This window comes from Arabidopsis thaliana, chromosome 3, assembly GCF_000001735.4.
Source record: "Arabidopsis thaliana chromosome 3, partial sequence".
Lineage (NCBI taxonomy): Eukaryota > Viridiplantae > Streptophyta > Magnoliopsida > Brassicales > Brassicaceae > Arabidopsis > Arabidopsis thaliana.
Genome location: NC_003074.8, coordinates 8,986,049 through 9,008,810, shown reverse-complemented (window position 1 = coordinate 9,008,810; position 22,762 = coordinate 8,986,049). Strand labels below are relative to the sequence as shown.

Here is a 22,762-nt window from a genome sequence, read left to right as displayed (position 1 = left end):
TATCCAACAATGGTGATCTTTAGCAGAAGCTTCTTAGCTCTCTCAACGACTCTAATCATTCTAGCATTATGTATAAATTCATCAACAATGTAAGTTCATAGATTCTCGAAATCTTTCAAATCTTTTAGAAACAAGAGAAGTAACATTTGACATTCGTCTCTACATTTTTGTGTTATAGGGCTCAAGAAACAGAGGACCTAAACTCTCATAGCTCGAGTAATTCATCAACGGCTAATAAGTGAGTTTTAAGCTTCCTAGTCAATCTCCGTCGTCCAGATTTGATAAAAGAAACGATGCTTATACGGTCGAAACGACGTCGTTTTAATATACTAGCTATGTTTTCTCAGGTTACCTAACGACGACGGTGCATGGAATGAACACGCAGTTAAAAACCCAGAAGAAGTAGCTGCAATGGTCGATATGTAAGACCTCTCTCTATCCTCATTTGTTATTATACAAGTATATGGTTTTTATGCAAAAATGTAACATATTTTAATTAGCAATTAATATACGTTATGTACATCTCACTTTCATAATAATAACAACGTTTCAGATAGTCAAACGTTGTGTGATTCCTTAAATTTTAATTTACATAGGAAACACCCAAAAATATAATTAAATTGCACCCATAATGTTCCCATAAATGTTTAATTCTACACTCTTTTGATTTAAACCTCTTTTTAGACCAGAAGTTTTGTACAACTTGTGTGTCTATATGTGAATGTGACACAGACACGCCGTGATCGCCATTTAAAGCGCCTCTATCGTCGCTATTTTTTTTTCCCACCGACGCAAAATTTTGTAATTAATGTATACACATTTTTGTCCATAAAATATATCAGATTCTTTACGTTCTAACATTTATTTAAAACATCACAAAAATAGAAAGTTAAAATAAAATTAAAAAGAATGATATAAAAAAGTTTCCGTATGGTCCGTATCATATGATTCCGTATAAATGGTTTACATTTATTACACCACATGGTTCCTTCTTCTCCTCCACGTGATTTTTGAACTCCAAGAGGGCTTTAATGTGAAATCAAAAACTTCACGGGTCAATTTGTAACAGTTTAATAACTCTGTTCTCTTTTTGTTATTTTCAGGAAAATAAAAACTTCACGGGTCAATTTGTAACAATTTAATAACTCTGTTCTCTTTTTGTTATTTTCAGGAAAATAAAGAACAGTACAGAGCGGAGGAGGTTAGGATTCTTCTCATGCGCCACCGGAAACCCAATAGACGACTGTTGGAGATGTGATCGGAATTGGCATCTCCGACGAAAGCGTCTCGCGAATTGCGCGATCGGATTCGGTCGTAACGCTATCGGAGGACGAGATGGTCGTTACTACGTAGTCACAGATCCATCTGACCACGACGCGGTTAATCCACGACCAGGAACACTCCGTCACGCTGTGATACAAGACCGTCCGTTATGGATCGTCTTCAAGCGAGACATGGTGATTACTCTAACTCAAGAGCTAATCATGAACAGCTTCAAAACAATCGATGGAAGAGGCGTGAACGTTGCAATCGCAGGCGGTGCTTGTATTACGATTCAGTATGTGACGAATATTATCATCCATGGGATTAATGTACATGATTGTAGAAGAACTGGTAATGCTATGGTTCGAAGCTCGCCGTCGCATTATGGGTGGAGGACTATGGCGGATGGTGATGCTATATCGATATTTGGATCGAGTCATATTTGGATTGATCATAACTCTTTGTCTAATTGTGCTGATGGTTTGATTGATGCTATTATGGGATCTACTGCTATTACTATCTCCAATAACTACATGACTCACCACAACGAGGTTAGCTTTCTTTGCTGATTCAGTGGAACTGATGATGAATTTGCTGCAGAATCACGTTTTTGGAGTGGATTTTGGTTGATTTAGTAGCTAAATTAGTTAGTATAGTGAACTGAATTGTGTAGGGTGTGTTAAAGAGTTGAGAAGAAGTTTCTTGATGGATAATGCAGGTTATGTTGATGGGGCATAGTGATTCGTACACTAGAGACAAGTTGATGCAAGTGACAATAGCATATAACCATTTTGGGGAAGGGCTTATACAGAGAATGCCGAGGTTCGTCATGCATTTCATGTTTTCTTTTCGATGATTGTTTGCTACAAGAATCAGGAGGGCTGATTCTTTTGTTGTTATTTCAGGTGTAGACATGGTTATTTCCATGTTGTAAACAATGATTATACTCATTGGGTAATGTATGCAATTGGTGGAAGTGCTAACCCTACTATCAATAGTCAAGGCAATCGTTTCCTTGCCCCGGGCAACCCTTTCGCCAAAGAGGTATACCTTAATTTCTCTCTTTCGGAGTAGGAGATATTGAGAAAGGATGAATCTCAATATTGTAATGGTTTTGGCAGGTGACAAAGAGGGTAGGTTCATGGCAAGGGGAATGGAAGCAATGGAACTGGAGATCTCAAGGAGACCTAATGCTCAACGGTGCCTACTTCACTAAATCTGGAGCTGCTGCTCCTGCAAGCTATGCCAGAGCCTCTAGCTTGGGAGCTAAACCAGCTTCTGTAGTAAGTATGCTTACCTACAGCTCCGGTGCCCTTAAATGCAGGATCGGTATGCGGTGTTAGTTAATTGTATAATCCTCAAACCCAAGACCGAAGAGGATACTGACTAGCTGAGGGAGACAAAGGAAGAAAACTAACTTGTTTTCTTCGTCCCCGTCATTTACATTTTCATCGTCTCCTTTCTTTTCTCTTTTACCATTTTAGACTCTTCTCTGCCTCCACTCGTCAACCTAGGCCAGCTTTGATGAGCCGCAGTGTTGTTCGACTCAACTCCAAAATTGTAGTACAGTGCATTCTTCTTCTGCCTCATTACTCATTTGGTGTATCATCATGTATCATATATTCTTCTATCAATATTAATACTTTGAACTGCTTCTGTTACACTTACACCATTTCTCATCAACAAATATAGATAAAATCAAATCAGAATGGTTTCTTGCCAAGGAAACAAATATAGCCAACTAAAGTGAGGAATTACAGAAGAAAAAAAAAGCTTGTAGAAGAACACAATTAGACTCAAAATGGAGTTTCGGCGTCGCTCCTGGTTTCGGTTGGGCTGTACAATGCGGATCTATTCCTCGGTCTGTTCTCTTCCAACTGCTTCACAACCTCTTCCATGCTGGGTCTAACTGTTGTAACAGGAGCACAACATCCCATCGCTAGCTTCAATGCATGAACCAAACCTTCTTCCATTGGGCTCCTAATCCCTTTCATTGCCTCCAAGTCGAAAACCTCCATTGTCGTCTCTTCCAACACCGCAGCTTTAACCAAAGAAGGCAAGTCCACAAACTCATTACCGTTCCTTCCACTCTTTCCTGGTTTCTTACCCATCAATATCTCCAAGAGAAGGATCCCAAAGGCGTAAACATCACTCCTTGGATTGCATTTCTTCATCTTGTGGAGTTCAGGTGCTTTGTACCCGTCGGATTTCGCCTGCGAGACAATCTCATCTGCTACTGCCTGTACCATTATCTTGTCAAGCCCAAACTCAGTTAGCCTTGCAAAGAAAAAGTCGTCCACAAGCACGTTCTTTGATCTAATATTTCCATGGATGATAGGAACTTCTTGTCCAGTATGAAGATAAGCAAGTCCCCTCGCTATTCCAAGTGCAATCTTGTGTCTCCTAGCCCAATTCAAAGCTGGCTTTCGAGGTTTACTTTCTGCACATCATTCAAACAACACATGAATAACAAAAATCAACCAAGAAAGATCCATGGCAAAAAAGATTGATGATGAAAGAAAATACCATGCAACAAATCATGTAAGCTTATGTTGGGAAGATAGTCATAGATGAGAAGCTTTTCTCCTCTCTTCCCTTGATAGAAAGCTCTCAAGGGAACCAAATTCTCATGCCGAATGCGTCCTAACTGCCTTATAACAGGCAGACAAGAACTTCTATCCTTGCAAGTACCTTCTCTCAATAGCCTCAATGCAATATTCCCTCCATCACTAAGCTTAGCTTTATAGACAGTACCATAGCTAGTCTTCTCCATAACTTGCCCAGTAGCATTCAAAACATCATCCAACGTCAGATTCTCACCACCTTGAAACACAACTAACTTTCCTTCACCGCCTTCTTTCTCACCGATTTCATCTTCTTCATCACCTTCTTCCAAATCATCTTCACTCTCTATACTACTCTTTCTTTTCTTGTTCTGCAAATACCCTATTAACAACGAGGCCACAACAACAGCTCCAGACATTAAACCAATCACCAGACCAGCAACAGCACCTGGACTTAACCTAGAGGAGCCTAGACAAGGCTTCAAAGGCAAACCACAAAGGCTAGGACTGTTCCCTTCGAAAGATTCTGCTCCAAACTTTGACTCACCAAAATCTGGCAACATCCCACTGAAGTTATTATGAGAAAGATTGAGACTTTCTAGCTCTAATACACCTAAACCCTCAGGAACAAGACCTTCAAAGACATTACTTGAAAGATCAAGTGACTTCACACCTTTAAACCTAGTTATAAACTCAGGAAACTCACCTGAGAACTTATTACCACCCAAATCAAGAACTTGGAGATTACCACAAGTCGAATTTGGCAAAGCAGGCTCAGGCAAAACCCCAGACAAGTTATTACCATGAATCTTGAAAGAGACAAGCTTATCACAGAGGTTCCAAATCGATGGAGGCAAAACCCCAGCTAAGGCATTACCACTCAAATCAACATCAGAGAGAGAAGAAGTGTAACCAAGCTCAAGAGGGATTGACCCACTTAATGAATTGATGTTGAGGAACACACTTTGAAGCATAGAGAACTCACCAATCTCTCTAGGGAGTGAACCAGTGAGATTAGCAGAAGGAAGCTGAAGAGAGAGAAGGTGAAGAGAAGAGTCGTTGAACAGAGAGGTATTAGTCCATTGTGGTGAAGAGAGGTCACTACATTGAAGAGGAGACCCATTTGAAAATACCCATTTTACACCTCTCCATTGACAAACAGGAACAGAGGAGTTCCAAGAAGACAACAGTAAGCTCTCACTGTTTCCTTGTAGTGAAGACTTGATTTTTCCTAAAAGAAGCTTCACATCAGAAGAACCAGAGAGAGATGTTCCACAATGACAGTGAAGAATTAGCACAAAGAAGAAGATAACATGAAGAAATCTCAAAGCTTCCATGCCCATTTCTCACAAAGAGACAGAGAAAGAGAAAGAGAGGTTAGAGAAGGGAAAGGTAAGGACTTTGAGTTTCAAGACTGGTCCTTTGTAGCAGAAAGAGAGTGTTGACTACTTTGTAAACACTTTAGTCAAACATCTCAACGGCTATGATTTAAACTCAAACCGTATTGATTATTAACCGTCCGATATAACCAAAAGTTGGAATCTTTATAATCAGAAAGTGTAAACCGGATTGATTGCTTACCGTCCGATCAAGTGTGGCTTAAAGCGATGGACAAGAATGGTATAAATCTACTGATTACTCCTGAATTTATAAAGTTACTTTTCTTTATAACTTTAATTGATTAAACTATAAGCACGCTCAAAGTTCGAATTAAGACTTTTTCTTCTGCCAAAATAATAAAATGATGTTTTTTTATCAAGGTAAATGTTTTTGTGTAATTTGGTTCATGGGATGTTTCATGCTCCTTGAATCTTGACCGTAGATGAGTCATTGGAGACATGAGATGAGTGAATCAACGGTGGATGATGGAGAAGGTGGAGAAATCTTAGATAGTTTTGGTTTCTCTAGAAGACAATTTGTTGGAAGTACACAGAAAATGAAGAGCCAATATTTTGAAAAATGGGAAATGTGAATATCTAAGTGAGATGAAGTTATGTTGTCTATGTCCTTTTGTGTATTGTCTATTTCGAAATTTCAGGGGTGTCAATCGAGTAGACCGGTCAGGTGTCCGAAACATATTTTGGATTTGGATTTTGACATCAAACAAGATTGAGTAATTTGTTTTATTGTTGGATCAAACACGCTCAATTTTTTTTGCGTAGTATTTTTTGGCATAGAAAAATAGAAGGCTTGAATGGTAGTAGTTTATACTTTATAGCATAGTTATTGGTTTTCCAAAAACCCATTTAATTATCCAATCAAGATTAGAGTTCGCATTTTTGTAAACAAAATGAAAAATAAATCCCACTTTAATGAGTTTTTGATAATTGTTTGCAGATTTCTTTTTGTAATTTTAAATCAATATTTTTTCCTTTTGGCAAAATCTATAATCCAAAACCACTTAAAAACTCAAATATTCATGGCCAAAAGTTGTTTTCTTAAACCTAAGCATATATAGATAGGAAAACAATTTCTAATATACTGTATTTTACAATGGACTAGTAAAAGTTTATGAATGATGTGAAAACAATTAGATATACTGAGTCACAGCAGACTAAAAAAAAATTTTTTTGTTGAAATAGATATCAAGTTTGGCTTTTAGTAATATAGAAGTGTCTGAATTTGGTTAAAAAATAATCATAGATAAAGAAATTTATAAAAGGCATCTGATGGTTACTTTGATTCTAATTGACACTTTTGTTCCAAACATTTGTTACAAGTCGGGAAAATTATTTATTGTTGTATACCTCTAAGGTGGCTACACCATTTCGAAATTCAATCCTTTTGGAAAATGAAAAAAATATCTATACATTTTTTTTTTTTGAACAACAAAAAATATCTATACATGTCGATCATATATTCATATGTAGAAAAAGGCATATATTGATGATAATAAGACCACATAATTAGAGCAATATATGTTCTCCAGATATAAATCTCATGCAACTTTATAGAAGAAGAAGTTAGAAACATGAGGAGTCCTTGATTAGATTACTGAGACAACTATGTATGTCACGTCTTTATCAACATCTGAAACTATTCAACTACCACGCTGCTCCTTTTGTAATCAACTTCACTTTCATAAGATCAGATTATTTCATCAACTCCACTTTCTTTTTTGTTTCTCATAGTCTCATTATAAGTCTTTTGTTTTCAAGTTGTCAACCGTCTCACGGCTTTCTAGTAGGGCCTGAATGGAGAAAGGTGTGGTGTGGATATTTGGCACGGGTCAGATCATTGTTTTTTTGAATATCTCAATTCCTTAGGTGCGGTCCAGTTTTTGGGTTTAACCAAAAATAAGAAAGAATAATGATGTATCACAAACAACACACTTATATGAGGAAAATTATAATCCTACCTCACTTGTTTTTTTCCTCCAAAGATTTTCGTTACTCAATAATACAAAGGGTTCAAGCTAACTAGATAAACAAGAAAATGATAGAATCAAAGTGGTAAGGAACAACTCTTCTTAAAATGTCCATATGTAAACATTCTATTTACAAATATTTACAATGTGAATATGTGAATGATATGGATAATTTTGTACATATGTCCATATGTACATTAATTATCATTTTGTACATTAATTATCATTAATTATCATTTTTACTATCATTAAATTGTCCATATGTCCATATTTACAAATAATTTTGTACATTGATAATGATAATTAATGTACAAAATTAATTATCTCAATTCCTTCTTAAATTGTCCATATGTCCATATTTACAAATAATTTTGTACATTAATTATCATTTTTATTATCATTATCAATGTTTGTGTAAAAATATTGTATCATTCAACTCTTCTTAAAACATTCACATTATAAACGATATGTAAGCTCGACTCAAGAAATGAGCCACATATGTAATATTAACCAATTACAACAACAAAAGAACTATATAATCATCTCTCCAGAAATATAACACAAACACCATTTCCAGAATTAATCATCTCTACAATATCCTGAAGGTAAAAAGAGTAAAGAGTTATAAAAGAACCGACTCGACAAGAAAAAGCAAAAAATGGAGTAAAAACCCGGACCCCGACCAAACAGCTTTAATCATGACCCTCCATTTGTCTTCAAGATCCCATGCATGCACGAGAAGTGGCACACTCGGGTACGCTGCCATTTTTTCCTTTTGCCCTCTTTCTTATTTGGTACATAATAATATTTATATTGTTTCTTTTTGTCTCTGTTTTTCATTTAACAGTTTGAGAAGTTGGTGAAGCGACCACCACATTCGCCGACGGAGAGTTATTGTTTATGTTCCTTTGCGACTTGTTTTGTCTCTTCGTAGCTGCTGACGACGGTGGGGCCTCCGGCTTTTGTCCGCTCGGTTGTCTTACTTTAACCCCTCGTATCAACTGTCATAATATTATTCTCAATTAATTATGACAAGATAAATACCAACAAAAGTAATGATGAGAGTTAAATACTAATGAAAAGTATAGAAAAATATTGTGATGCTTCTCTTACATATTTGCCACATTTGACGTCGGAGTATATGACTATGAAATCACCTTCTTGGAGCCCATTGGTTTTCACAAAATCGCCTGTAAACGTAATTTCAAGGAAAATTAGATATGTATGCGTCCACAACAATAATTACAAGAGAACAAACAAACCAAAAGAAAGGAAAATTATTAACGGGTACATTTTCAAAAACGTACCGGTGTTCTCGAGGAGATACATCCTGCTTTTGTTGTTAGGCCAAAACCTGCAAAACCAATTTAAGAAGACAATTAAATAACCGAAAAAACATTTTGGTCGAGTTCCAATTTTTGACAAAATACACGAATTGTTTTTATAAAAAGAATCAATGTTAACATGTTAGCATCATAATCAGTTACCTGTAGCGCATGTTCCAAACACGAGAGGTTCCGATGTCTTCCATGGCCAGAGAGATGCCGTCTCTTGCCTCTAGCTCCGGCAAGTGTGTCTCAGCTTCTTTCTAAAAAAAATAAAAATTCAGTAAAATATAACTTAACCAATAAGAGTAAAAATAAAATAAAAACTTGACAATATTTTTACACAAACATTGAACCTTTTTTAGAAAATGGAAAGCAAAGGCTACAAGAAATTAGAAGAAAAATTACTTTTGGCAAAACGATCCTTCCGAGGTTACCCACGTCGCTTTGCTTCAAGACTTTCTGCAAGAGAAACCGCAAATTCTTTTCTGGTTTCCATCCCTAAAATCAAACCAAAAAGATCAAAATCATTTCATTTCCATTGCAAATGTATAATCTTCCGATTCACATTTTATCAAAAAAAACACATGTAAAATCTTTAGCTTCTTCATCAAACCAAACGAGTGGTGCAATTACACAAACTATTCGAGTATTGCTAAATTAAAGAATAAACAATGAGAAAGATGATTGTGCATGTCTACCTGCCGGCGATCTGGTACCACCTGCTGACGTGGCATAGCAGAAGCTGAGCCAGCTCGGTCCATGGTAGGTAACTGAGTCTCCATCACTGGCGGTAATTGAGGCGGCACTGCCGGGACATTAGGCCAATACATCCAGGTCCCTCCCGTGGCGGTTGTGGCCACGGGGTTAAGTTGTGGAGCCACCGCGGCACAGGTTTCTCCGATTTGGGTTTGGTTCTGCTGATTATTGTTGTTGTTGTTGTTGTTGTTGTTATGTCTGTGGTGATGAGACAAGAACCTCCTCTGTCTCGCCATCCGTTTCTTTCTTGCCTCTTTAGTTGCTGAGGAACACAAACGGAGTAATCTCTGATCTCTCATTTGTCCTGCAGGAACATAAGGATATTGGTACGGATTCATGTTGTATCCATTGAAACCTGTTGGATCTCCAAATTGATTATACTGCGAGGTTGGCGGCATGGGGAATTGTTGATGTGGCATGGGACCAGACTGTGGTGGTGGTGGCCATGACGGTGGAGATTCAAGTAAAGGAAGGAACTCTGGCTGTGGCGGATAGTTTGGAGCAGGCATGTATCCAAAACCCGGGTCCGAGACAAAAGCTTGTTGTTGTGGTGGTGGAGGAACCCATGTTGAAGGTGAGAAACAGGTTTGGTCGGACGGTGGGATTAGGTTGTTGTTATTAGGGTTAGGGTTTTGAAATGGATCTTGTTGGAATGATTGTTGATAAGAGAGGTTGGTGGTGGTGGTGGTGGTGCGTCTTCTTTGTAAGTGATTAGTTTGGACCCATTCAAGAATCAGCTTTAAAAGCTGCTTCATCGCTTCTTTACCACCGCCTAGTCTTCTTGCCGCTGATTCAATCGTAGCTTTCTTTATCTTTACTTTCCTCAAATCCTCAGCCGACACAGTCTCCTTGTTGTTCTTTAGCCACTCCAAAAACACAGCAGCGAGATCATCGTCCTGTTCCAAGGAAGAATTCATCATTTGCATGTCTCCACCACTGTTATTCTCCATCATCGGAACAACGACCTGGTCTTCTTGTCTCTCAAGGGTTTGGTCCATCAAGTTAGGGTTTTGCGTGTCGTCGTCTTGGCTAAATATAGCTGAGGTGTCAAAGAACTCGTTGCTATCAAGTAGATCCATGTACCCGAAAGTCTCCATCATATCAATGCAATCACCACCGCCTTCGCCGCAACCAAAACCTTGACTGCTGTCTAATGGAATCTCCATGGAAGCTGTGGATTGCAATGCACCAGAAGAGTCGTCACAGTTTCCTGATGCGTATTGGTTTTGGTTTGGAGTCGGATCTTCTCCATCTGATCTCAATATAGCCCAAGAAGCAGCTGAGGAAGTGGAGGAAGAAGCTGCCGAAGAAGAAGAGGCTGAGGAGACGATTGCGTTGACAGGAGCTGGAGATGTTGAAGACGATGATGAAGACGACATGCATGGGAAATCAGGAAGCGTTGGGAGATCTCCATAGAAGATTGAAGGGTCATGATGAACAATCAAATCATCATCTTGATGACCATGAACATGATTATTATCTCCTCCATGGTCATCTAACCAGATCTCTCTACCAACTTCATCAATTCCATCCATCAAAACAGTATCATCAGCGTCTCCACCGAGTATTCCACAATCCTCAGCCAGATCTCCGGCGTTGGCCGCCACATGCAAGCTTTTCATCGTTGAAGTGGAAATGAAACAATAAACTAGATTGGTGGAGAGAGAAAAGTTAGGGTTTTTAGTATTTTGTACGGACAGATAGGGTTTGTATGTGAGTAAGGAGGCAAGGAAAAAGAAAGTTAACCCAACTTGGCTATCATCGAATCTTTAAACAACATAAACTATCTGGCTATACATATACATATAAACCTTCTATACTACTATATAATCTTTTGAGATTCAAAAAGAACTCTTGATAAGGTTAAAATTATACAAAAGAGACGAAGGAGGATCCAAAGCATATGAAAAGATCCGACCTAAGCTAACTATTTTCTCCAACTTCAGATGAACAAAGACCAATTGTAAAGAGGTCTAAAATTTTCGAGTCTAGATCTGAAGTATACGAGATGTGTTTTGTTCACAAAGATTGGTCTTTGGTTCTAATAGAACAGAGAGAGATGTTTAGGTTTTACTCTTTTAGAGAGGAAGAACTGATGAACAGCTAATAAGTAATCTAAAACCGTTTGGGTTTACTCCAACAAGAAGACTCTCTCTTTCTTTCATTTTATAAATTATGGAGAGATGGTATATATATATTTATAAAACTATATAATAAACATGGTTAAATCCCTCAAAAAAGAAAATAAATTAAAATAAGAGAGCCCATGTGTTCCAGTTTGTTCCATGATTTATATGGAAGTTTTTTTTTTACTAATATAATTCAATTGTATTGTATAAAATATGTTAGATTAAACTGAACTCTTTTTTTTTTCTGGCGGTAAGTGTAATTTTGGGTTTAAGTTATTCTCTTTCTCTTTGCAGCATTCAATTACCTCAGCAGAAGGAAAAGGAGAGAGACAAGAGTTTTTAAGAAAAAGAGATGTAACAGTTTTTCAGCATTTGATTTTTCAAAGAAGACAAAAAGCAAACGTTTAAATTTGTGGCACTATTGACAAAATTGTTGAGCTCATAATACTTACAAACATTTAAAATTTTATTTAGATAGTAAATCTCCCCTCATCTTCTAAGAAATAAAAACAAAGTTCCTCGAGAGAAAGACATTGGTTTTGAAATTAAATGGTGCAAAAAGCCATATTTAAGTCGATAAAAAAACTTAAAAACAAAGAGAAAATAGAAGTCTCCTCGTGCCGCTAGTATCTAAAGGTTGGTACAGGAGTTTGTGCCCACGAGCCATACGTTCGAATTTGAGTGGTGAGACCAAGCGGTGGTTCTTAAACACTTCTTTTGTATAAAATATTATAAATTTTCCAATTATCAACTTTCTACTTCCTATGTGCAAATGGTCACTTTTACAAAAGTAAGTTTCCTCGGTCGGTTTTAAATTATCTGGCCAAAAAGATTCGAAAAACTTACACTTTCCTATTGAAGTGGAAGAGGCAGACACGGATTTTATTACCCTAGAACAATTACTTTAACATATTGTAGAACAATGTATGTTTTTGTGAGTTTTTTTTCTTCTTCTTTCTTTTCTTTTTTCTGCATGAGGAAAACAAAACAAAACTTTTAGTGTATTTGTAAAATATTTAGTTACAAACAGGGTTCGACCTTGCCTTCAAAATGAGATTGAGCAGATCATGTGATACCTGTTGTAGAAAGAAATAGGTACTTGTATTTATTACATTTTAACACATCAAAATTTTAGTGTATTTTTTTTTCTTGGGAAAATTCCTATTTTCCCGATTACATTTTAACACATCAAAATAGGTACTGTGTTTTATAAATCTGAACAAACAATTAGTAATGTTCATACTTTAACATTTAAAAAATTCAAATTATCTACCTCAACTCTTACTTTTGTACATAATTATGAGTCAACGTTAGTTATGGTAATTAACAGTAACGGTTGTTGAATCAGCTAACACTTGTACGTCGAGATGGCATGTTCTTCAAACCAAATGACGTTGTTTTACGTTTTGAGATTCAAAAGTTTTAAAGGTTACCATTACCATCATGCACGAACATCATCAATATATAAATAATAATTTATAGATATATACACATACATAAATTGGAATTAAAATTAATCATATAACGTCGGTTAGGATTTCCCCAATTCTAAATGACATTGTTTGATTAATTTAATTCCAATTTGTTGCTATATATCTATAAATTATTATTTATGTCTCGATAATGTTTGTGGATACGATGGTGATGAATATGTGAGGTTGGGGGTTCCAGTTTTTCGGTTTAGTTTTTTAAAAGTAAATATTTTTAATCCCAAAACATAAAACAAAATTATTTTATTAAAAAACATGCCACCTAAACGTACACGTATCAATTGAGTCAACAACCGTTACAGTTGACTAATATTTGTTAATATTGACTTGTAATTACGTACAAAAGTAAACGTTGAGATAGATAATTTGATTTTTGTAAGCATTGATGTATATATCAGTACTAGTCGTTTGTTGAAATTCAAAAACATACTTTAAAAATTGTTGGGATCGAAAAACCCTTTTTCTTTAGTTTAAAATGAAATCTAAAATGTTAGAAAACCAATTGTAAAAGAACATGTGAACTTTGTTTTACTATGCGTACTACAAGGAATACAATTTAAATCAAAATTTAGGTACATTAATCATCGGATCGTCTATGATACAATTGATAGTGAACAAATCAAAATAAAATTAGTTATGGGATTATTTGCTTTACCAAATAGTATTAACATTAGTCACAAGAGGGTGATAATCTAATAGTTTGCCGTATTTTCCTAAACTCTAATGAAAGTTTCATGTCTTTTCAAATAAGTTATAATAAATGTAGTTAAATTTTATGGTCTTGATCCATAAAGTGATGTAAAATCAGTGTAAACTACTCGAAAATAACAAAAATATTTTAAAACATCTATTATTTTCCCAAATTTATTTGGAAGGATTTTAAATTCCCAAAAATATCTATGAAAATAAAAAAATTTAAATTTGAGTATTGATGACGAGAAAAGGATTTATGTAACATAATTTAATCTTGGCTCCAAATAATTTATGGTTTTCAGCCTATTTAATAAAATTAGAAAAGGTTCAATTATATTAGAAAACAAATAAATTAGTGGTATTATTATTTGTTGTGTTTGTGTATTTGGACGATGAAAAATATTGTACACTAAAAATTGAAAATTTTATTTGGAACAAAACTAGGCAAAAAATTAATATATATATATATATATATGATATTTGTGACTTAATTTATTTAATATATATCCGTCCGTAACTAATGTATCTTTTTTGCAAATTTTGGAGATTTGACTAAAACTTTAACATCAACTAAAAGAAAAAAAAGAAAAAAAAAACTAAGAATAAAAAGCATTATTCATTTTAAACTTTTTCTTTAATTTTTAATAGTTCCAGCATCTTCAAGTTTTTTTTGTTTTTTCTTTTCTTTCTAAACTCTATTATAAAATAATATTTTTGTCAGCATCACTATATGTTTTACTCTAAAATAGAGTAAGTAATAGAATTATTGTCTATTTAGAGCATCTATATTCTCTATTCTAGTTTTTGAATCTAATTCTATCCTAGAGTAAATATATAAATTAATATATTGGAGAAACTATGCTTTAGTTTAAAATAGAAAATAGAAATATATTAAAGATGGTGTAACTAAATCGATAAAAAGAAATTTGTTAATAGATTTAATTATAGCACATATATATTGACATATATCACGATTATTCACATGTACTTCAATAAATTGGATCAAGCAAATAACAAAACCGATCTAATCTTACATACAAATTATCAAACTCTAATTTAGAGTCATACGTACATCACCAACCTTTATCTTCTTCGTTCAAATATTTCATTTTCTACGAACAACCAAAATTAGTAAAGACAGAGAGAAAGAGAGAGATTGGTTGCACATGCAAACAAAGAAGCCTTTCGTCACCATTCGTGGTTTTAAGCGGCGGGTTGTCTTCATATGCTGCCACGTGTCAGCATTTCTGACTTCAAAGCAATCTTTATCCCTTGTCCGCCAATAACTACGTTTTACTTCTTCTTTTTGTTTTTTTCTTCGTCGACCTCTTTCTCTCGTGTGACACAACATCTAACAACTAAAACCACAAATATCGTATTTTAGGTCGTATCTAGTTAGATGAGAACGTATCTAGTAAAACTTAACATGTTTTTGTCCATGATCAGGGAAATTATAGTAAGGCATCAAATACAAAAGTTTTAGGTTAAGAAATAGAAGATCAGTACATATGCGTACGCATACGCATATGCAAAGTTATAAACATAATCTCTATAATATATAGATTATGTTTCTTGTGTGCTAAAACTCATTATATATTATTACACAATTTGTTTTTTCCGTTAACGACTAATATAGCTACACGTAAACCCTTCCGTAAAGAAAAAAAAATCTGCGGCTTATCTTAGCCTTTAGTTTTGTCCAATTACAGGCAGCCACGACAAGTTTCGTATTTTTACTCTTTCCTTTTGTTATTATTTTTGATAGTATATAGTTGCATTAAAAATTATATCGTAATATCTTTAATAATGCTTGTCTTCTTTTGGATTTTTGTCAAGTCTTCTTCGGTAACTATGGTGTATAAATAAATATGTGCTATTTATAAAAAGTATCATAAATATATACTTGTGTCAGCAGAAAAGTTTTAGTATTTCCCTCAATTAGACTAGCTCTTTTTGTGTGGTTGTGACGTAACTGGTGATAAGATAGTTTTAGTTTTTGAGATGATGCTACCAGCTTTAAAATTTTTGAAGAAGAAGGTATTCCTATTTCTGTTTCGAGAATTAGAAATTCTATCTGTTGCATGTGGCCATCATCGATCGTGGTTCAAGAATTAAGTGGTTACTCCAAAACTTCTGTAAATGTTTTTTTTTTTTATATATATAAAAACTTCTGTAAATTACTTTCATCATTCATTCAGGAGTACGTGAATTGAGAAACATATATAGCCAGTTTTTTTGTTCTTCTAAAGTAACCATCACTTATCGAACATTTTATGAACAATAAATATTAATTCAGGTCTCTAACTCCGGCTACTTAATATCCACAAACTCCATCCGGTTTGAAATACGATTTATATTCATGTTTCGTTCGACACTCTTGACAGTGGATTTGATGGTCTATGGTTTCCTCGGATTTTCCGATCACCATGTCTTTGATCTTCTCCATCATGTCCTTTACTTCACTTTATCCAACGTTTCTTCTGCTGCATTCTTGTCTTATCCTTCAAATTTCCGGTAGCGTCAAAGATCGTCTTCGCTCCTTCATCCGCCTTCTTCGCCAACTACACGTCCGGTCCAAATTTTTTCAGTTCAAAACCGTATTTTCAATATTTGGTTGCACAAGTGACATTTCTGTTTACTAATTTTACCTAATATATTCTTGGGAGATTGATAATGACGACTTTTTCTTGTGCATTAGTTGTTGGATTCATCACAAACGGAATTCTCCATCCTCGTACTCGTCTTTGATTAATAATTGCAAGAACTTACGAATAACGTTAATTAATTAAAAATGTGATAAAAATAATCAGAAAAAGAAAGAATCTTTACGTACGTGGAAGTGTTTTGTCGTGACGGGGAGAAGAACTCTAGGAGTTGCACCTGCATTGAGTGCATTGTTGCGGAGGAAAGCTGCAGTAGATAAACTTGCCATTTTGGGATTCTCTTTTGTTGTCTTCTGTATAAAGTAATTAAGAATTGAGATTAGTTTGTTAATTAGGATTTGTAGTTTTGGTAAATTTATACATTAATACAAAAAAAAATGGAAACCGTGAAGGAGTGTGAGGGAGACACGTTACGATTTTGGGGGAGACGTGGCGAGTTTGTCTCATTGTGAGGTTTTCTGTTATGCTTTGCTAATTACAGCTGTGTGACCAAATCCTTTTTTCCTTTATTTCCATGTCCTCTCTACTATTTCTTTTGGTTTTACAATTTTGTTTACCAACATGTAGAATAATATATCTATGTGGATGCAAATGAAAGCTACATTTTTCAAGTAATGATTCTTTTTTTCTAGTTTTTGTTTCTTAATAAAAATCCCATCGTTTACGGACCATGAGAAAGTCAAATTAACCGACAGTAATAGATGATCATATGTATCGTTCTTCTAAAATATCCGTGAAGAGTAGTTGAAGTTCAAAAAAATTGTCCAACCAAAATTTTATTTCTTATACTATACATGTCTAAATATGATTCAAGAATTCTTCTATATATACATGTTTTGTTCTTTTCATTTGTCAACACAAATAAGGTGGTTCACCATAACATCTCCATTCCCATTGGAAGAAATATGTTACTACAATTTCACTCGCCAAAACAAGAGAAACAAATCTCTAGATCTAAATGATTTTGATCCTCGAGGCTTCACGTATTTGCTACTTGTATAGGAGATTTGCCTTATAGTGGACAAATCCAGGTAAAAAAATTCTCTAGAACAATAAGCCAAAACTTTAAAAGAGTGAATAAACTCGAGTAATTGTTGTTGTGTGTAGTAAAAACCATGAGAAATTTTAAGCTTTGAAGAAGTGGTTTTTTGAAGAATGTTATGCTTTGAAGAATGATAAACTCGAGTTGTTGTTGTGTGTAGTAAAAATCATGATCCGTGCGTGATTATGGATTTTAAACGAGCCAAAACTGGATTTGAATCTAACTATTAAGACTCTAAAGCGGATCCAAATAATTTTCAATTGAGTATTTATGATAGTTTTCCTTCAAATTAATTATAATTTAATACTATTTTCTGATTTTTTTTGAAAAAAATAAAACTTACATATTTTAATCATGAAATTTTTAACTCATATTCTGATTCACAAACTTTAAATTCGTAGATATCTATTATTTTTTGTCAACAAAATTTATATATATCTAATTTAAAAATAAAAATTAAAATAAAGGGAAGATTTGATTGTGACATATAATATACACTTTTGTTCCAAAATAACATTAATGTAAACAAATCAGGGTGGCTTTGATTTGGTGATGAAGTAAATAATTTTTTTCTCATGATTCGGAGGAGTAACACTTTAATTGTCAAGTGCTAAAACTGTTAAACCCAACACTTAGTAGTTTGTGTGAAGCAATATATATACACGTTACTAAAATTTTAGTTAGACTGATATTTAACTGCTTACAAAGAATGTAAATTACAAAAATTAAACTAAGAGATACATACAAAATAAAGTGGACGATCGTTGTTTTGGTGGACTCAAGAGATAATCTCTTGGATCAAACCGGACAAGATAAGTTTCTCTAAGTCAGCTACAGCTTCATAAGTTTCATCAATCTGAAACTCACTTCTCCAACCCAAATCCCAAACTCCACTTGTCATCTCTGTCTTCTTACCCTTTAAATCCTTCTCCAACACCAAGTGAATGCTCTCTTTAACGAAGCTGTTTTGTCCTGAAAACGTGTCTTTGTAACTTGTCAGAGACTCAAACCCATCACAGACTTCTGTCAACAACTCATCAATGTCCAAAGAGCTTCGTGTGTGACACGTTGGTTCTGCTAGAAGAAGGCTTTTGCGTCTGACTACTTCTTTGGCAAAGTCTAGTGCTAGTCTTTGGTCTGAGATCACAATGCTATCTCTTCTTCGAAAGTTTGATTCTCTGCTTCGTTCGGTGTTGGTGTTGAAGTCGAAGAGATCCTCTGCGTAGCTGATGAAATCCGAGGAGGTGGATAGGAATGACTTAAGAGAGATTTGGGATGTTTCTGGCTCATGAGAATGGTGAATTGTGGCAGCACATGATGAAACTTCTCCATTGTCACAATGGCCTACAAGAACAAAGCAACATAGTATATATGAGAAGACTTGTCAAAAGAAACAAACTTTAAGAATATACTGAGCGTTGAGAACTGTAGTAATAACCTTGATTGTGAAACTCTGAAGAAGTGGTTTCCTCTGTAGACAGTTGGTTAAGTGATCCATGCGTCTCTTGTGAAGAGCATGAATTATTCTCTGAACCGAGGTCGTTGTCTTGTTGACGGAGTTTCTTCTTGGCCTAAAGGAGAAACAATGTTAAAGAAACTATGTAAAGGTTTATGCATTGAGGCAGTGAGAAAGATTGCTCACATTTGGTCTACTAGCCTCACCGGACTTCTTTTCCCGGCTACCACTACTAGAGCTTGAGCTCAACCTACTGGAACGTCGACTCTTGTTTCTTGATACGTCTGAAGAATTGTTCGATATCTTTTGACTCACAGGATTGCTGGGTGGTTTAAGAGCTCTATGTCTGTCTTTGCCTTCAGCAATATCATCCTTCTTGACAACAAGTTTTTTGTTGGTTTCCAACGGTTTTCGATCTCTTGTTAGAACTTTGGCATTGCTTGGAGACATTAGCTTGATGACCTTACCTTCATTCTCTTCTACTTTAGGCACCATTTCTTTCGGTTCTTTGTCCTTCTTGGTCATACGTAATGGTAATTTCATTTTGTTGCTTCCATTAGCTTGATGATCTTTTCTCTGGTTAATCATTCTTGGATGAACCTCCCCTTGCATTCTCGGTTTCTTTGGTACAACCGGTTGTTTGCTTCCCGGTTCCGGTTTTACAACACGCATAGGTCTGATGAGTACTATAGTCGAAGGATTCTCGCTCGGAGTCTCTTCAGGCAAAGACTGTAAAGCAGCTTCTCTTGTAGAGTTGCATCTCACAATTTCAGGACTCTCCTTACTATTCTTCTTCACCTTCTCTTGTCTTTCTGATGACAGCTTTAAAATATCCGGCTTATCGATATGATTCACCGAGCTTTTCCTCGGTTCTTGAGTTGATACATCCAAACCCATAAGCCTAGCAATCAAACTTGGAGCTCTCTGTGGAACATCAGACGAAGCAGAGGACTTAGTAGAGCCAGAAACCATTGAAGATTGGCTCGAGCTAGTTGACGACGACACAGCTCCAGAAGAGGAAGCAAAATCACTTCTAACAACTCGTTTCTTAGTCTCTATAGTAGTTGTTTGTGAAACAAGATTCTGCCTAAGAAAACTCTCTCTAATCACTTTCCTTAACTCTTCATAACAATCCTTAGACGCTACATTCTCTTGAACCATCATCCGTTTCTCAATCCGCTCTCCGAATCTATCAGACATCGATCTTTGAAACCGCAAATCGCTTCTTCCATCGTTCCGAATCATCGGTTTCCGCTTACTATCATCTTCTTGAATACTACTTAACATAGCTAAAGACTCTTCCAAATCAAGAGCTCCTCTCAACAGATCTTTCGCTATATCCTCAGGCCTTGACACCGCCTCAAAGCTAAAACCTTTAGACAATGACTCAATTGCAACATTCAATTTCTGAATCCCTTTGGATACTCTCAAAAGCTGCAACGAAGAAGGAGGAACATCCTCTGTACTACTACTCTTCCTAGGCGCCACCGCCATTTCGGACCGCTCTTTCACTTTCGAAAGATGTTCTTCACATCTCTGTTTAGTACTACTACTACGGCTCTTACTCTGTTTCTTAATAGCTCCACATTCAACAACATCTCTTGGATCATCACACATTATGAATGATCTATAAACTCCTGATCTTAATTTCCCTTCAGGCATTGTTTTAATCTGCAACAAAAATGGTCAAACTTTAGATCTCAAAACAGTGCAGGTTTCTTCAAGAACAGATCAAACCCTAGTTCTGAATTTTCGATTTAATACAAACAAAAATACAATTTTTAAAATTCTCATGAAACCAGAACTAAGTACACAATACAAACACAAATTACTAACCAAAAAATTGAAGCTTTGTTTTTGTTCTTCAGTTCCTCTTCCTCTGTACCAAAATCTTTCTCAAAAATTCCCAGTAAAGTCTTTGAATTTACTTAGGAAATGTAAGACCCAGATGAGAAAAACTCAAAAGAAGAAGATTTCAATCAAAAACCAACGAAGAGTCATCGCCTGCAAGTAACAAGAAGAGAGAGAAATGAAACGAGTCAAACTTAAAGATCCAAGCTTTATGACTTCGTCGAGGTTTTGTGATTCTTCTTACACCGATAAGATCCTCTGGGGACAAGCTGATTCAATTGTCTTAATGAAATTGAAATCTAAAGAAACATTGAATAATCTTTTTTTTTCACTATATGAAGAGATAGGGAAGATGAAGAGAAGGTACACGTCATCAGAAGAACGGTGTTTTTAAGTTTTCAATAAAGGACAAAACTACTTCCGTTATTCTATAACTAATCAAGTTTTAGCTTTATTCGGTTCTGTTTATTTGTATTTTAATCATGTAATTAACTACTACATAAGATCGTTCATGTTCGTACCAAAATCGGTTTGTTTAATTTAATTACAGTGCTATCTGCTGGCGAGAAAATCAAACTGTGAGTAGAAAAATTATTAAAATGAAGAGAATATTCTCTTTTGAAAGAGAAAAATATATTTGTGGGAATAAACTCGTGTTGGTTAATTAATTTAACAGCTGCAAAGCGGCCGGTAATAAAGAATACAATATCAGATTCATTATATATTCGTAGCTTTGTTTTAATAGGTGATCCGTGGAATGCTAGTGGAATTAAATGGCAACAATTTTATGTGATGATTTGTGATTTAGCAAATACATATAAATTATTCTTTCTATTTCACAAAAAAGTCGTTTTACATATATTTTTTTCTATCAAAAAATTTCGTTCTATATTTCTAACGTGACTTTTTAAACTAATTTTTTATTTCTCTTTAACTCAAATATATTTTTCTTTGAATTTGAGTCAATATCATCTTTTCAGTCATTTACTAAATACAGACATTTGTATATATATGTATAATTAAACGTTTTTGTAATTTGTGTCAAAATTACACTCCATCAGTAAACTCAATTTTACAAGGGTTTGCACAAATGATAATTTTGATGTGTTGTAACTTGTAAGCAATCATGTAGGGTGAAAGAAGTGGAGAATAAATACAAGAATTGCAAACAACAAAAGACATTAATATTCCTATTTTTGGAGAATTCCATTCCAATGACACTTTTTGTCTGGTTTCACCACAATTGTGCACATGATTAGGTTGGCATTTATTGAAGAACATCACCATTATTTATCGTTTATTATCCAATCGATTCGAGAGTAAACATTTTATGGGTCACTATAGTTAATTCGATTCGTGTTGACTTGAGGTTTCACACCAGAATTTATATGCATTTAAAAATCTTCGATGTTTTATTAGAAGGTTCAGGTCTATGATATTTTCCATCTCAAACTATATATAGTCAATTTTCATGAAATTGGCATTGCATTTCCAAAACCATAATAAACTTTTAGTGGGACGATATATTTGACCTTAATAATTCGTTAGCATTAATATAGTTGTTACTTTCTAAATTTTAAAGTAAGGAATTGGAATGTATGTAGTTTTTGAATTGAACACATTTATTAGGGTATGCAAAAGTCGAAAATATCTTCAGAACATGCACCGAAGCCGGGACAAGAAATGGCAAACATTTCAATTTTGAATATTAAAAATTACCACAAAACTAACCTTTTTTTTTTTTTTTTTTTTGAATTTCAAGACTAACCTTTTTCTTCATCTATTAATAAGAAGATGTGTACGAAGAATAATTTAAAAGAATTCGAAATTTGGGAAATGGGTTATGCTTATGCAGTTATGCGTATGAAAAAGTCATGTATTTCGACTTCTACAAATTAGTATTGATTTAAATTTGAGAAAGGAGAGAAGTGCTTATGTATGTATTATTAATATAGTCACATGGTTCTTGCAAACAATGACCGCCTTTGTGGCAGCTATAAATGCATAAATTCCTATTTGCTTACTTTGTGGGCAAGTGTGAAGTCATTGAAATTTTTTCTTTCATTATCATATATAGAAAGTTAAATAAAGACTATTCATGTGCAGTGTTGGCTTTAGATCCACATTGCCTATTGAAAAAGCTTAGTCAGTATATGTAAA

At 34.8% G+C, this 22,762-nt stretch overlaps 5 protein-coding genes and 1 long non-coding RNA gene across 7 annotated transcripts; 1 reads left to right on the top strand and 5 right to left on the bottom strand.

Annotated features, from left to right (window-relative positions):
* Positions 1 to 9: 9 nt before the first annotated feature.
* On the top strand, positions 10 to 2,872 carry AT3G24670 (Pectin lyase-like superfamily protein; the record flags this gene model as incomplete). The annotated part of the gene is made up of 7 exons (NM_113378.2): positions 10 to 89; positions 179 to 238; positions 348 to 422; positions 1,172 to 1,814; positions 1,982 to 2,085; positions 2,169 to 2,307; positions 2,385 to 2,872. The coding sequence occupies 7 exons, from the start codon at positions 10 to 12 to the stop codon at positions 2,604 to 2,606; spliced, it is 1,323 nt and encodes a 440-aa protein (NP_189110.1). The 3' UTR covers positions 2,607 to 2,872.
* Positions 1,796 to 2,002, bottom strand: AT3G04785. Its single transcript, NR_141124.1, has one exon. It is a non-coding gene; the product is annotated as an other RNA (long non-coding RNA).
* On the bottom strand, positions 2,868 to 5,242 carry TMKL1 (transmembrane kinase-like 1). The gene is made up of 2 exons (NM_113377.4): positions 3,790 to 5,242; positions 2,868 to 3,703 (listed from the first exon to the last, which is right to left on the bottom strand). The coding sequence occupies exons 1-2, from the start codon at positions 5,168 to 5,170 to the stop codon at positions 3,060 to 3,062; spliced, it is 2,025 nt and encodes a 674-aa protein (NP_189109.1). The 5' UTR covers positions 5,171 to 5,242; the 3' UTR covers positions 2,868 to 3,059.
* Positions 5,243 to 7,625: 2,383 nt separating this feature from the next.
* Positions 7,626 to 11,441, bottom strand: ABI3 (AP2/B3-like transcriptional factor family protein). Its single transcript, NM_113376.4, has 6 exons — positions 9,221 to 11,441; positions 8,928 to 9,020; positions 8,682 to 8,782; positions 8,502 to 8,548; positions 8,308 to 8,384; positions 7,626 to 8,195 (listed from the first exon to the last, which is right to left on the bottom strand). Exons 1-6 carry the CDS (start codon positions 10,898 to 10,900, stop codon positions 8,031 to 8,033), a joined length of 2,163 nt encoding a protein of 720 aa, NP_189108.1. The 5' UTR covers positions 10,901 to 11,441; the 3' UTR covers positions 7,626 to 8,030.
* Positions 11,442 to 15,862: 4,421 nt separating this feature from the next.
* On the bottom strand, positions 15,863 to 16,546 carry AT3G24640 (lyase). Its single transcript, NM_113375.5, has 3 exons — positions 16,424 to 16,546; positions 16,272 to 16,332; positions 15,863 to 16,151 (listed from the first exon to the last, which is right to left on the bottom strand). The coding sequence occupies exons 1-3, from the start codon at positions 16,483 to 16,485 to the stop codon at positions 16,050 to 16,052; spliced, it is 225 nt and encodes a 74-aa protein (NP_189107.4). The 5' UTR covers positions 16,486 to 16,546; the 3' UTR covers positions 15,863 to 16,049.
* Positions 16,547 to 17,921: 1,375 nt separating this feature from the next.
* TRM34 (uncharacterized protein) lies at positions 17,922 to 20,976 on the bottom strand. 2 transcript variants are annotated; one of them, NM_001338698.1, is made up of 5 exons: positions 20,847 to 20,949; positions 20,588 to 20,755; positions 18,938 to 20,422; positions 18,734 to 18,866; positions 17,922 to 18,639 (listed from the first exon to the last, which is right to left on the bottom strand). In NM_001338698.1, the coding sequence occupies exons 3-5, from the start codon at positions 20,411 to 20,413 to the stop codon at positions 18,074 to 18,076; spliced, it is 2,175 nt and encodes a 724-aa protein (NP_001319635.1). In that variant the 5' UTR covers positions 20,414 to 20,422; positions 20,588 to 20,755; positions 20,847 to 20,949; the 3' UTR covers positions 17,922 to 18,073. The 2 variants fall into 2 exon arrangements, with proteins under 2 accessions (NP_001319635.1, NP_189106.1); NM_113374.4 differs by having other exon boundaries at positions 17,934 to 18,639; positions 20,588 to 20,976.
* Positions 20,977 to 22,762: the final 1,786 nt, after the last annotated feature.

Excerpts from the sequence above, each read along its gene's own strand:
- ABI3 (NM_113376.4), bottom strand. The coding sequence starts at position 10,900 with ATGAAAAGCTTGCATGTGGCGGCCAACGCCGGAGATCTGGCTGAGGAT. Across the intron at positions 9,021-9,220 it reads TGGTACCAGATCGCCGGCAG|GGATGGAAACCAGAAAAGAA; the intron begins GTAGACATGCAC and ends GTTTGATTTTAG. Across the intron at positions 8,549-8,681 it reads GTTTGGAACATGCGCTACAG|GTTTTGGCCTAACAACAAAA; the intron begins GTAACTGATTAT and ends TTGGTTTTGCAG.
- AT3G24640 (NM_113375.5), bottom strand. The coding sequence starts at position 16,485 with ATGCACTCAATGCAGGTGCAACTCCTAGAGTTCTTCTCCCCGTCACGA. Across the intron at positions 16,333-16,423 it reads TCACGACAAAACACTTCCAC|ACGAGTACGAGGATGGAGAA; the intron begins GTACGTAAAGAT and ends TATTAATCAAAG. Across the intron at positions 16,152-16,271 it reads CAACTAATGCACAAGAAAAA|TTGGCGAAGAAGGCGGATGA; the intron begins GTCGTCATTATC and ends CCGGACGTGTAG.
- TRM34 (NM_113374.4), bottom strand. The coding sequence starts at position 20,413 with ATGCCTGAAGGGAAATTAAGATCAGGAGTTTATAGATCATTCATAATG. Across the intron at positions 18,867-18,937 it reads GTGAGGCTAGTAGACCAAAT|GCCAAGAAGAAACTCCGTCA; the intron begins GTGAGCAATCTT and ends TTTCTCCTTTAG. Across the intron at positions 18,640-18,733 it reads TTCAGAGTTTCACAATCAAG|GCCATTGTGACAATGGAGAA; the intron begins GTTATTACTACA and ends TTGTTCTTGTAG.
- TMKL1 (NM_113377.4), bottom strand. The coding sequence starts at position 5,170 with ATGGGCATGGAAGCTTTGAGATTTCTTCATGTTATCTTCTTCTTTGTG. Across the intron at positions 3,704-3,789 it reads CTTACATGATTTGTTGCATG|AAAGTAAACCTCGAAAGCCA; the intron begins GTATTTTCTTTC and ends AATGATGTGCAG.